The sequence below is a fragment of the Schistocerca cancellata genome, chromosome 1 (assembly GCF_023864275.1).
Source record: "Schistocerca cancellata isolate TAMUIC-IGC-003103 chromosome 1, iqSchCanc2.1, whole genome shotgun sequence".
Taxonomy (NCBI): Eukaryota; Metazoa; Arthropoda; class Insecta; order Orthoptera; family Acrididae; genus Schistocerca; species Schistocerca cancellata.
Window position 1 is genome coordinate 751267511 of NC_064626.1, and position 15298 is coordinate 751282808.

The 15298-nt window shown below is 44.0% G+C and overlaps 1 protein-coding gene across 1 annotated transcript in view; it reads left to right on the forward strand.

Annotated features, from left to right (window-relative positions):
• The window catches only part of LOC126186041 (heat shock protein 70 B2-like), a 146630-nt gene that overhangs the window by 66124 nt on the left and 65208 nt on the right, over window positions 1–15298 (forward strand). The window contains exons 3-4 of the mRNA XM_049928178.1: window positions 3163–3457; window positions 13698–13981. Coding sequence (XP_049784135.1) covers window positions 3163–3457; window positions 13698–13981 — 579 coding nt within the window. The remainder of the gene's footprint in view (window positions 1–3162; window positions 3458–13697; window positions 13982–15298) is intronic.

A 15298-nucleotide genomic window follows, 5' to 3' on the forward strand; every position in this document is an offset into this window, starting at 1 on the left:
AACTTTCCTCATGTCAGCACGTTGTAGGTGTCGCCACCGGCGCCAACCTTGTGTGAATGCTGTGAAAAGCTAATCATTTGCATATCACAGCATCTTCTTCCTGTCGGTTAAATTTCGCGTCTGTAGCACGTCATCTTCGTGGTGTAGCAATTTTAATGGCCAGTAGTGTATTACCCCATGTTACCTCATGTAGTCTGTACACTTTGCAGCAGTATCTGATCATCATGTCACCCATCTCCCCTCATGAAAAATAACAGGAACTCATCTTAAAAAGATTAATTTCGCCTTTAATAAACGTGCCGCGACGTTATGAGTGCACGCTAAATGCTGCGTCATTACTGGGTCTTAAAAGCGGCACTCAGCCGGATATTGCGGATTTGTATCCCCTGAAGAATCGCGGACGTGAATGCTTTGGTCTTCTGAAAGGTTCACATTCTGATATTATGTTACTCACTGTGGCTTGTCGAAACTTTGAGCGGTTGGGAACGACTGTTCTATGTCACGTCATTGATGAGGTCTTAAATTCAGTTTTTGTGAGAGGCACACGGCACGGCGATTGAGGAGTGCCAAGTGTCTGGGTGGCTGTCGTCATCGACTGTCTCAGTCGCCTAGCATCCACTATAGAATCCGATACAAGCGCCTGGAATTTACATCATCTATCTACAAGGAACCGGTGTAAGGAAATATTCTAGGCAAGCGAGAGAGATCTGTATTCTTCCAAGAGATGGAGCACAAACCCAGGACAGGGATGGAGAAGGAAATAACCCATTTCCTTTTCAAAATAACCATCCCGGCAATTCCCCTGTATCGATTTAGGAAGCCATAGAAAACAAAAACCAGGATGGTCAGGTGGCTATTTGAAACGTGTTTCTCCGAAATGCAAGTCCAGTCTTCTCGTAGTATCATCGCCAGGTGCGTATTAAGGTGAAATTATGGATTCAGTGTCCAGAAGGTCATGTTGAAATCCTAATTCATTCGTTGTGACTTTCTAATTCATTTTGGAAAAATGCCGTGTGGTTCCTGCTGCAAGCTGCTGTGTGTCGCAACGGTCTAGCCACCTCCTCAAGAAAGAAGTAAGTCGGTGTGGCGTAAACATGTATCAGTTACGGGACAGGGGCCATTTCCGTTGTCCACCGAGCGCTCTCAAATCGTACGTGATATCTGGGTGGAAATTGTGCCCAATAAGGATGTGCAGCATCATTCCGTAGCCTCAGTTCGCAAGAATTTTTTTTGAGTTATCAGTCTTCTGACTGGGTTGATGCGGCCCATAACAAATTCCCCTCCTGTGCCAATCTTTTCATCTCAGAGTAGCAATTGCAACTTACGTCCTCAATTATTAGCTGGATGTGTTCCAATCTCTATCTTACTCTACAGTTTTCACCAACTACAATCCCTGCTATTACCATGAGTAGCATGGAAGTTATTCCCTGATGTCTCAATAGATGTCCTAGCATTGTATTGTATTGTATGTTCACTGGGTGCCTAGAGACGACGGAGAGGCTCCGTCCCCGCCGCAGCCGCAGTAGTCCACAACTCCACGATGACTACCGCAGTCCACTTCAACCCTCCGCCACCCCACACCGAACCACTCTTTCAGGGTTATTGTGCGGTTCGGCCCCCGGTGGACCCCCCCCCCCCCCCAGGGAACGTCTCACACCAGACGAGTGTAACCCCTATGTTTTTGCGTGGTAGAATAATGGTAGTGTACGCGTATGTGGAGAACTTGTTTGCGCGGCAATTGCCGACATAATATAGCTGAGGCGGAATAAGGGGAACCAGCCTGCATTTGCCGAGGCAGATGGAAAACCGCCTTAAAACCATCCACAGACTGGCTGGCTCACCGGACCTCGACACAAGTCCTCTGGGCGGATTCGTGCCGGGGACCAGGTGCTCCTTCCCATTCCAGAAAGCCGTGCGTTAGACCGCACAGCTAACCGGTTGGGCTGTCCTAGCGTACTATCCCTCTCCTTGCCAGTGTTTTCCGTATATTACTTTCCTCAGCGATTCTGTGGAGAACCTCCTCGCTCCTTACGATATCAGTCACTCTAATTTTCAACATTCTTCTGTAGTACCACATCTCAAATGCTTCGGTTCTCTTCTGTTCCAGTTTTCCCACTGTCCATGTTTACTACTATACAATACTGTGATCCAAATGTACATTGTCAGAGATTTCTTCCACAAAATAAGGCCTTTTTTTGGTACTAGTAAACCTCTCTCGGTCAGGAATGCCCTTTTTGTCAGTGCTAGTTTGCTTGTGATGTCCTCCTTGCTCCGTCCGTCATAGGTTATTTTGCTGTTGAGGTAGCAGAATTCCTTAACTTCGTCTAATTCGTGATCTTCAATTCTGATGTTAAGTTTCTCGCTATTGTCATTTCTGCTCCTTCTCATTACTTTTGTCTTTCTTCATTTACTCTCAATCCACATTCTGCACTCATTAGACTTTTCGTTCTAATCAACAGATCCTGTAATTCTTTTTCACTTTGACTGAGGACGGCAATCTCATCAGCGAAAGTTATCATTGACATCCTTTCACCCTGAATCTTAATCTCACTCTTGAACTTTTCTTTTATTTCTGTCATTACTTTTACGATGTATGGATTGGACAGCAGGGCCGAACCATTACATCCTTGTCTGACACCCTTTTTAATCCGAGAATTTCGTTCTTGGTCTTCCAGTCTTATTCTTCCCTCTTGGTTCTTGTAGATATTAAACATTACCCGTCTTTCCCCATAGCATACCCCTACTTTACTCAGAATTTGTTACATCTTGCACCCTTCGACACTGTCGACGGGTTTTCCAGGTCGACAAATCTTGCGAATGTGTCTTGATTTTTGTTCAGTCTTGTTTACATCATCAACTGCCTCTCTGGTTCCTTTACCTTTCCTAAAGCCAAACTGATCGTCGTCTGATAGATCTTAAATATTTTTTCCATTCTTCTGTACATTATTCTTGTCAGGAATTTGGACACATGGGCTGTTCATCTGAATGTTTTAATTCTCGCCCTTGCCGTCGCTTATATCTTTGCAATTGCAGCATAATGTTCAGTTCCTGGAGACATTCTCAGGAAGTTTCCTGTCTGTTGCTTCCATGACTTAGGGTATCTGTCCCGCGGACCGTTCTCCGCTAGTAACTGTTGTTGAGTGGCGCGGTGGCGTGTCGCAGGTGGAGTACAAGGGCGAGACGAAGAGGTTCGCGCCCGAGGAGATCAGCTCGATGGTGCTGAGCAAGATGCGCGAGATCGCGAGCACGTACCTGGGCGCCGACGTGCGCGACGCGGTGATCACGGTGCCGGCCTACTTCAACGACGCGCAGCGCAGCGCCACCAAGGACGCGGGCGCCATCGCCGGCCTCAACGTGCTGCGCATCATCAACGAGCCCACCGCCGCCGCGCTCGCCTACGGGCTCGACAAGAACCTGCAGGGCGAGAAGAACGTGCTCATCTTCGACCTCGGCGGAGGTGGGTGGCTCAGGTCTTATCACGTAGTCCTCCAACCGGGTAGCGACACATCTGATGATTCAATGTATCTTTTACTTCGATATTCCTTCCTGCCTAGATCCGTTGGTAGTCACAATCTTCACAAGCCAGGCTGCATACAAATAGCAACTCTGAAATACATTTTGAATTTTGAATCTACATTTTCTTTCAATACTACCAAGGCCAAAGTTCATGCAAGCTTCTAATACTGTACAACAAGTAACCTTATACGTCGGACGAATCAAGACCAAAAAATTGGTACATAATGTGACGAACAATCAAACAATTTAAAATTATAGATGGTAAAATCTGTTTTGAACTGAGTGAATGAGCAAATCCGCAATAGTTGTTTATTGTGTTTTCACTGTATGACGACCGGTTTCATAACCTGGAGGTATATCGACAGGATATCTGGGTATAGAATGAGACTACACAAGTAAAAGCACTAACAGTCAACATAACGTAACCAACAAAATAGACAGTAAAGACTTGTACTCAATAAACTAACACTTCATGTGCTACGAATTCCAAGGTGCAAGTGCGCATAAAAACATACCACTCCTCAGTAAAACCTTTGATGAAGCCGCAGATACGCATCCGATCCGAACCACGCATGTTCTGTAATACATCTCCAAAACACAGTCAAAAAGGCGACCCCGGACAGCACAAGAAGGTTCAAATGGCTCTGAGCACTATGGGATTTAACTTCTAAGGTCATCAGTCCCCTAGAACTTAGAACTACTTAAACCTAACTAACCTAAGGACATCACACACATCCATGTCCGAGGTAGGATTCGAACCTGCGACCGTAGCGGTCGCGCGGTTCCAGACTGCAGCGCCTATAACCGCTCGGCCACCACGGCCCGCAGCACGTTACAGTCCACATATGATGGGATAAAACCTATGAGCAGAAAACATTGCAGAATGTAAATTAAAACACAGCTCGCGGTGTCGGTAGAGTATAAAAGAGGAGAAACATACGATCGTCTTAATCCGCGGGGGAAACAAAGAATTAAAAGACACAGAATCATTGGGAGTCGTCACCATATTAAAATATATTGGCAGGCGTCAAATAGAACTGCAGGTCACACTGCTAGCCACACACTGAATGCTGTGAAGCCGAGTAAGCGCCACACCATCGCGGGTTGAAGATCGTGACGTCTACCTGTAGAAACCAGATTAAAAGGACGCGCAGACTGGACCTTGGAAATGGCAGTAGCAAAATGGATCTCAGTGTTAAATAACGATCAAATACAAGAGACAGAAAATATTAACCATTACACTTACGAGAAGTAAGATACACTTAAAATTACTTACCGATAAGTACACTTGTAAGGTGGAGGAATAAATGAAGATCAGATTCGCACCTTACATGAAAGCTGTATACATCACAATGGGAAGGTCAATATGACACCTAACTTAATTCGGCGGTTATGAGCAAATTTGCGTATCAGTATGTAATGCAAAATAGGGATGACTCTCAATCGACAGTAATTAACACACCATTCCTATATAATGGATGTCTATAAACAGAAGGTGCAACAAACAGCGAGAGGTGTTTTAGTTTGGAATTTGAGAGGGGCAAGCTGAGGCAAGGCCGCGCTGCAGGGTGTACCATGGAAAGAATTGGGAGTCCCAGGCAGAAGGTCAACGACCGACCAGTGACTCAGATGGGGAGAGCGAGTATAATGGCCCATCTGAGGGAGGACAGGAAAGAAAGCTTTAAAAACTGTGTTTCGGAATTCCAAAGGGATATGAACAAAACCTGTGACGCATTTTCGATCATGTGTCCAGCGAGTGCTACACATGTGAGAGACTAAATGTACGCATTTAGGTGTCTGGAATGGGCACAAAATGTCCGATAGGCGGAAACGTGCTAGGAAGTAGAAAAGAGCCAAAGTTTCGCCTCAATTTAATGGTAGGGACCTTGCAATTGGTAGAGAGAGTTTCCTATTGCTCGAAAAAAGCCATGACGCGAAGAACGAAAGAACCCAGGTGGGGAGACAGTTCAACTATGGGTAAGACAAGACGGAAATTTTGGGGGACTCTTCTTTGAACTGGCGTCAAGTGCAGAACAGAGCGCATAATGCTCTGCACGACACAGAGGAGTAATTTGGGTGAACACAGCATTCACAGCGGCTGACATACAGCTAGAAATTAGCTGTCGCATCGTTTAGCTCCAGCTGTGGAGAAACGAACCAGCCAATTAGTTAATTGTTCTTGCAAGAACTGAGAGGGCGTTATAATATGCACGCTGCTCCAACCACGCGCGTGTATATTGCCACATTCTAAGACTAGGGATGAGTACATGTTCTCTCGCATAACGAGAAACATAGGGAAAGTTTCTGCTGGAAAATTCAGCAACGGTGTAGTTAGTTTTATAGGAATTTCAGCGGAAGAGAGTGGCTGGCAGACGACAGCTCATTGCAGCGTAAGGTAAATACCACGTGCAGAGGCGTAAACTTGTTAATTCACCAGCTTGCGTCCACTGTAAAGTCTAGCGACCTTGGGTAATCTTTTGCTCAATTTGTCACGTAACTAACCATCCACCGTGGACTTGATTGTCATCCTAAAAATAGTACCGAACTCTGAACCGGTATCGGACGATTTTCGTATTACTGACCAACATCATAATGAAAGTGTACGAACAATTTTGTAAAGAAACTTCTAGTTAAACTTTAATACTATCGTGTTTAGGAAAATTTAACCTTCTGAGAGTTAATAGTTAATTAGGATTATTTCACTTTTTGATGTTGATGAGATGCGTTATCCTGACAATTGTTTTTGTTTGTTGTCACATTGAAAACTGTGTAAAAGCGTGTATTTTTGTGCTAATATTGCGACATGAAACATGTCTTTTCAACTTATACAGTTGTCTTCAATCCTAGAATAAGTAAACCAAAAAATATTGCACCTTACACACTGAACTACTCGGTTACATCCACAAAAAGATAACAGAACCCGACGGAAGTCCTAGTCCTTGATGACAATATGTATTAAACCAATAAAAATATAAACATTCGTGGCACATGAAGTATTAGTTTTGAGAGTCCATCGCTTTACTGTCTACTTTGTTCGGCGGGTTATGTTGACTATTAGTTCGTTTACTTATGTAGTCTCATACTATATGCAGATATGATCTAAAGATATACCTCCATGGTACGAAACCGGTCGTCATACAGTGAAAACACAATACACAGCTACTGCAGATTTGGACTTTCACTCAGTTCAAAATAGACTAGTTTACCATCTCTGATTTAAATTGTTTGATTGTCCTTCACATTATGTTCTAGTAGTGTGGTATTATGTAAAGATAAATTTTCAACAATCAAAGATAAACCGTGCTGTGTTAATTGAAAATCGGACTTCGTTAATAACTTTAAAATGCAAGTTGTTCAGAATGCAGAGCGCGAGAAATGAAAGAAAACTAATTTTAAGCTACTTTTGGAATTAAATTAAAATATCACATGAGTTCTACCTGTACAAAGCATTGGCCACATTTACATAAGTGGTAAGGAGAGGGAAAAGTTTCTGTTTCAAACCAAGAACAAATTTTTGATATTCAACGCTGATAATTATTATTTAACGGTAATTCAACTTACATGAATAGGCAGCAAGCCTCTATACATCGAATGGCACACAGAACCACGAGCGCAAGACAAGACAAGAGCTAAGCAACAAGTTCAAAAAGACACGTGATAAGACAGAGATAGCATGGTGTCTTTCCTTTATATAGTAGTTCATAGAATCTTTATTTGTGACCGAAAGATCTAAAGTTTCAATACACTACTTCCTATAAATATTCTTTATCAAGCATATATCACTATAAATGCTTTTAGCACTAATTAGAGGCGTCACAAGTTTCAACAACAGCCATGTACAATGTCAAAGCGCTCTAGCATCGTTGCAGCAGTTCTAAGGACATTTTGTGCACTGATACACTAACTCGATTTTTATATGAATGGAAACCAACACTCTCTGTACAACCGATATAGAGGGTGATAATCGCGTTTTTCAGGATTTTCTCTCTTTGACTGGTTGCCTTTCAAGGCTAAACAGACCTATCTTGTTCATATTGGTTCTTCTATCTTCCTTGCTGTTTTGATGATGTTATAAGTCTCCGTTTGCCCTGAACTTGTTCACGAGTTTTCACCTTACCATAAGCAGTGGCTCTAACAGAGGGTCATCTGTTGGACGAGCTTGACCGTAGTTTTTGAATGTGGCTGTTACTTTTCCCACTCCTCCTTCCTCATCATTCAGGAGGCGAGGTTTTCAGTTTCCGAGCTGCAGCATGTAATTTGTTTTTAAGCTGTCTGGAATGAACATTGCGTGCTACCGCGAGCTGCAGGACTACGAAGCCAGGCATATATTCGCCGGTCTTACAAGCGAAGGCAGAAATATGATATCAATTGATGGCTGAAGAGAGATGCCAACAATTTAAAACAATTCATAGAATTCTAGGGGACTAAATTATTATACCTAAACAGGTGTATTTTGCAATTCTAGGGGACTAAATTATTATACCTAAACAGGCGTATTTTGCAAACTGATCATGATCCCAATGACTATTCCTAGTCAGTGCGCTGTTACTATGTATGACATTCATACTGAAACACTATTCGTATTTCTTAGTTGTTGTTTATAGTTCCCCCACCCCTCACCCCTTAGGTGGCTGACAGCGTTCATGATGTCGTTCCTCACTCTCTGATTAAAACAGTTAATTTATATGAGTAAAAATAATGATATTAATCTTGATGAGATTATGATGTGTGTGCTCTTGAGACCTGTACGACTGATGCTGCTGTGGGTCCGTGGTAGCATTTGGTAGACGAAGGATTTGAAAGCAGATGGGGCTGGAGAAGATATTCATATCGAAAGGATATGGGATAAGTATTGGGAAGGATCAAGAGACGGGATTAAGGTGGTAGCAGGTGGATAGGTATGCAGGAAAAGGGTTCGCTACAGACTTCCTATGCAAATGAAAAAAGTAGAGCAGGCTGCAGCTTATAGGACGCTTAGGTCTCAGGAATTATTTCACGGTCTGGGTGAGGAATTTCTAAATTATTACTTTAGAAACGGACGTGGAGTGGCTGGTGATATAAAGACGGTAGGATGTGGTGGCAGGTGTAGCAGCATACCAGAGTTCTCAAGCATGGCAGCTACAGCGGTGGTTAGGATTCGATATTGCGGCAGATACGGGACTTGTGAAAGCATTCCATATGCTTAAGATGTGGGAACTTTATCAGCTGGTGCAGGATACAGGTTATGAAGGGTAGAAGAAGACTGAGGCAGAGAATATGACAGTCAGTGGTTTGTCAGGTGTGGTAAAACTTAACACTCTGTAATTTTTGGGTAACCCATATGTGAGTAAGTACAAGGTGTTCCAAAATGGTCTGTAAAACTTTGATAACATACATTTGAGAAGTAGGGACAGACTTAAACATGTGCGCCATCTATAACACGCAGGGTATGTAAGTGATAGTCCAGTTTCTCCCATGTCCGGCATTGCATGTTATCATTAATGTGTGCAATTGATACTGTAACTAAAGCAAGCATCGTTCGTGAACATGATCAGTTTCAGATAGTCTGCGTCATCATAGATGCGATTCAGAATCTCAATTGCAAACGCTTTGCAGTTTGGCCCATCATCAGTTTGATGCGTACAGCAACTGCACCTAGTAGACATGATGCATGAGTCTCTCGTGTAGCAACCTGTGCACTGCAGTTTGTGGTAGCTGCAACTGTCCAGACGCTTGAAGAGTTGGGTTGATTGGGCTCCAAAGAAACACCTGTTGCACCCGTTCCACAACTGAATTTCTCGTGTTTGGATGGCCAAAACTCGTCGTTTCCATGAGATTTCCCGATTCCTTGAACCCAGGGTACCATTTCTGATGGTAAGACGTGATGGGGCTATGCTTCTGTAACATGTCCGGAAGTACTACTGGACCTGGGGGTCAGCTTTGGTCTCTGTCCACCATTACACACACTGTGCCATCTGTTGGGTGGAGGGAGGGGGGCATTTTCGTCAATAACTAACCTAAAAAAAGGTCATGCGGCAAACAAGACCTTTCTATCTATCCCCATTCCTGAAATATATATGCTCAACATTTTTAGATTTCCAGAGGGGTTTTGACATGTATACACCAAATAAATTAGTAAGAGATGGTACTGGTCTTCCTTGGTACGCAAAACAAGTGAGAACGCTGTGGTGGAAACAACGAAAAAAGCATTTCAAATTTTAAAGAACACAAAACCTCCAAGATTGGTGACGTTTTACAAAAACTCGAAATTTATCGCGAACTTCAATGCGAGATGCTTTTAATAGTTTCCCCAACGAAACTCTCTCTCGAAACATGGCTGGAAATTCAAAGAGGTTCTGGTCATATGTAAGGTGCACCTGTGGAAAGATACAACCAGTAACTTCACTGTGCAATAACAATGGTGATGTTACGAATAACAGTGTCACTAAAGCAGAGTTACTAAACACAGTTTTCCGAAATTCCTTCACCAAAGAAGATGAAGTAAACATTCCAGAATTCGAATCAAGAACGACTGCCAACATGAGTAACTTAGAAGTAGCTATCCTCGGTGTAGCGAAGGACCGTAAGTCAATAAAGGCAACGCCCAGATTGCGTAGCAGTCAGATTCGTTTCAGACAATGCTGATACAATACCTCCATACTTTGCAAACAAATACAACAGCTTGCTCTTCGAAAGGTACGTATCTAAAGAGAGGAAAGATGCACAAGTCACACCAATACCCAAGACATGAAATAGGAATAGTCCGCTAAATTACAGACCCATATCACTAATGACGATATACAGTAGGATTTTAGAACATATACTGTGTCGAACATTATGAGTTACCTCGAAGAAAACGATTTACCGACGGACAGGTAACACGTATTGAGAAAATACCGTTTTTGTGAAACACAACTAGCTCTTTATTGTCACGAAGCAATGAGTGCTATCGAAAGGAGACGACAAACGGATTCCGTATTTTTAGATTTCCAGAAAGTTCTTACACGGCTCCTCACAAGCTTCTTGTAATCAGATGGCCTGCTTATGGAGTATCGCCTCAGTTGTGCCACTGGATTCGTGATTTCCTGTCAGAAGGGTCACAGTTCATAATAACTAGCCGAAGATTATAGAGTAAAACAGAAGTAATATCTGGTGTTCCACAAGGAAGTGTTACAGACCTTCAGCTGTTCCTGATCTACATATACGGTCTGAGCAGTTCACTTCGATTGCTTGCAGATGATGCTATCATTTACCGTCTTGTAAAGTCATCAGATGATCAAAACTAATTGAAAAATGATTTAGACAAGATATTTCTATGGTGAAAAAAGGGGCAGTTGACTCTAAACAATGAAAATTGTGAAGTCATTCACAAGAGTACTAAAAGGAATCTGCTACAATCTGTGACACGATAAATCACACAAATCTGAAGGCTGTAAATTCGACTAAATGCTTGGGGATTCGAATTACAAATAATATAAATTGGAAAGATCACATAGATAATGTTGTGGGGAAAGCAAACCAAAGACTGCGATTTACTGGCAGAACGCCTAGAAAATGGAACATGTCTACTAAAACGACTACTTATATAAGGGTTGCCCAAAAAGTAATGCACCGCATTTTTTTCTTCAGCTATTCTTTATTGAACATAATGAGAATTACGCACACGAAAGAAAGGTGTCTTATCTACACACCCTATTTTTCTACATAATCTCCATCCTGTTTATGGCCTTTCTCCAGCGCTAAACAAGGGCGTCTATGCACTGTCAGTAGCAAACCTTGTCCTGGTGGCGGAGCCAGTGTTTATTGAGTGAATCGCCTCCTCATCGTCCTCAAAATGTCTTCCACGAGTGGCATCCTTTAATGGCGGTGACAATTTCAGCTTTCTGCATGTCAAATGCGACAGCCGTGGATGGTCTCCCCGATCGCTGCAAATCGTGGAGCTCCGCCGAACCGCCTTCTGATGACCTCAGCCTCCTTGCCGCGCGACTAACTGTACTTCTATCGACAGCAGATGCTCCATAGACTTTACACAAGCATTTGTGAATATTCCCCACAGTTTCTTTCTCTGCAGTAAGAAATACAATGACGGCACTTTGCTTGTAACGTACATCACCGATAGAAGCCATTTTGAAACTGTCCTGCAGCTCCGCTATCTGTCGGAAGTGACGGGAACTTGGCGACTCACTCAGGAGATTTCAAATAATAGATACATAACGTTTCGCATTCGTAGCCTTGTTTCCGGCTGAGAAAAAAGTGCGGTGCATTACTTTCTGGGCAACTCTCATACTACGCTTGTCCGCCCTCTTCTGGAGTGTGATGTGGGATCCGCATCAGATAGGATTCATGGAGGACATCGAAAAAGTTAAGAAGGGCATCTCGTTTTGTATTATCGAGCTATAGGGTAGACGATGGCACGGATATGATACAGGAATTGGGGTGGAAATCTTTAAAACGAAGTGTTTTTTCGTTGCAACAAACTCTTCTCATAAGATTTCAATCACCAACTGTCTTCAGACTGTGAAAACAGTTGACTGGGTCTACCTACATAGGGAGGAATCACCGTCATAATACACTACTGGCCATTAAAATTGCTACACCAAGAAGAAATGCAGATGATAAACGGGTATTCATTGGACAAATATATTATACTAGAACTGACATGTGATTACATTTTCACGCAATTTGGGTGCACAGATCCTGAGAAATCAGTTCCCAGAACAACCACCTCTGGCCGTAATAACGGCCTTGATAAGCCTGGACATTGAGTCAAACAGAGCTTGGATGGCGTGTACAGGTACAGCTGCCCATGGTGCTTCAACACGATACCACAGTTAATCAAGAGTAGTGACTGGCGTATTGTGACGAGCCAATTGCTCGGCTACCATTGACCAGATATTTTCAGTTGGTGAGAGATCTGGAGAATGTGCTGGCCAGGGCAGCAGTCGAACATTTTCTGTATCCAGAAAGACCCGTACAGGACCTGCAACATGCGGTCGTGCGTTATCCTGCTGAAATGTAGGGTTTCGCAGGGATCGAATTAAAGGTAGAGCCACGGGTCGTAACACATCTGAAATGTAACGTCCACTATTCAAAGTGCCGTCAATGCGAACAAAAGGTGACCGAGACGAGTAACTAATGGCACCCTGTAACATCACGCCGGGTGATACGCCAGTATGGCGATGACGAATACACGCTTCCAAAGTGCATTCACCGCGGTGACGCCAAACACTGATGCGACCATCATGATGCTGTAAACAGAACCTGGATTCATCCGAAAAAAGACGTTTTGCCATTAGTGCACCCAGGTTCGTCATTGAGTACACCATCGCAGGCGCTCCTGTATGTGATGTAGCGTTAAGGGTAACCGCAGCCATGGTCTCCGAGCTGATAGTTCATGCTCCTGCAAACGTTGTCGAACTGTTCGTGCAGATGGTTATTGTCTTGCAAACATCCCCATCTGTTGACTCAGGGATCGAGACGCGGCTGCAGGATCCGTTACACCCAAGCGGATAAGATACCTGTCGTTTCGACTGCTAGTGATACTAGGCCGTTGGGATCCAGCACGGCGTTCCGTATTACTCTCCTGAACCCACCGATTCCAACGCGAGCAGCAATGTCGCGATACGATAAACCGCAGTCGCGATAGGCTACAATCCGACCTTTATCAAAGTCGGAAACATGATGGTACGCATTTCTCCTCCTTACACGAGGCATCACAACAACGTTTCACCAGGCAACGCCGGTCAACTGCTGTTTGTGTATGAGAAATCGGTTGGAAACTTTCCTCATGTCAGCACGTTGTAGGTGTCGCCACCGGCGCCAACCTTGTGTGAATGTTCTGAAAAGCTAATCATTTGCATATCACAGCATCTTCTTCCTGTCGGTTAAATTTCGCGTCTGTAGCACGCTATCTTCGTGGTGTAGTAAGTTTAATGACCAGTAATGTAAATTTAGAGAAATCAGAGCTCGCACTGAAAGATTTAAATGTTCATTTTACCCAGGCGGTGTTCGAGAGGGGAACGGTAGATAATTAGCTTGAAGGTGGTTCGATGAACCCTTTGCTAGGTAATTAATTGTGAACTGCAGAGTAATCGTGTAGTTCTAGATGTAGAGAAAGTTGTGAAGATCATTTGGAACACCCTTTTATCAGTCACCCGACCAGAGTAAGTTGATGGAGGGCAGTTTTTCTCTAACTCTTGCAGGCACTTTTGACGTGTCGGTGCTGGCCATCTCGGAAGGGTCGCTGTTCGAGGTGAAGTCGACGGCGGGTGATACGCACCTGGGCGGCGAGGACTTCGACAACCGGCTGGTGCAGCACCTGGCCGAGGAGTTCCAGCGCAAGCACCGCAAGGACATGCGCGCCAACGCGCGCGCGCTGCGACGCCTGCGCACCGCCGCCGAGCGCGCGAAGCGGACGCTCTCGTCCAGCACCGAGGCCAGCCTCGAGATAGACGCGCTGCACGACGGCATCGACTTCTACGCCAAGGTGCGCCGCACTGCCGCACTGCCCACAGCTAACCAATATACTGAGCGCCTTAGCAAACATATTGGCTCGATTAATACTTGAGTAATTTATTTATTCGTACCGGTTAATCATTTCTAGTCGAACTGCTTGTGAAGTGGCAACACTGTCTCGATAGTTGGCTACACTGCATTTTATCGGAAAGTTGAGCTCTGCTGCGTGTTCGTGTATCAGTTGTGGTAAACTCGTATTGTTGAGCTAAAGCAGTGGGTAGTTTGCATTAGAACTGCGAATTGATACTGTGGAGTGTTACATAAAGAAAAGCTCCATCAAGGACTGAAAAATAAATGTTTCAAGGGAAGTATCCTGGTAGGAAACTGCCCAAGAGCAGCACACCCGTGCAAGAAATGGAGGGGTGTAGAATCCGTTCAGAATGTGTGGAGGAATAGGCGACCGACAGTGAGGACCAATGAAACAATAGACAAAATTCGCATGGACATTACAGTAAGTCTCCTCAAGCCAGTAAGGGGGTTATCGCAGTAGGTTGGTGTATCAATTACAGTGTGTACAGTGTACTAAAGGATATGCAATTAAAAGCCTATTATATGAGTTGGTGCCAGAGTTGAAATTTGAGGACCAGGGAACAAGAGTTTATTACTGCAATTGGCTTTTCGGTATCAAATGTTAACGGTTAATTGGAATCCATGCTTCAGTACATTTCAGATGAGGACTATTTCATTTGTCATGTTATGTAAACTCCCAGAATTGCAAGACAATCCACATATTCTGCATGAATAATCTCCACTCAGACCGAGCGAGATGGCGCAGTGGTTAGCACACTGGACTCGCATTCGGGAGGACAACGGATCAATCCCGCATCCGGCCATCCTGATTTAGGTTTTCCGCGATTTCCCTAAATCGCTCCAGGCAAATGCCAGCATGGTTCCTTTGAAAGGGCACGGCCGACTTCCTTCCCTGTCCTTCCCGAGACCGATGACCTTGCATCTCCCCAAGATCCCAACACCCCCCCCCCCCCCACCCCCCTACTTCAGTTCAATTCTCCACTCAGAAAAGACAGGTGTGTGGTGTGCGTTGTCCGGCATGCATATTATTGGCCCCATATTTTTCTATTACACTTTCAACAGTGCGAGATATCTAGAGATCTTTCACTGACGGACTTGTCAGCAGAGGTATGTGGCCCCCAAGGTTCCTGGAGCTAACATCGTGTGATTTTTATTTATAGGGCACACTAAAAATAAGTGTATGCCGACAAACCTCACACAGTAGACGATCTTAAACGGAATATTACTAGAGAAATTAACAATATATTGCCTGCAGAAT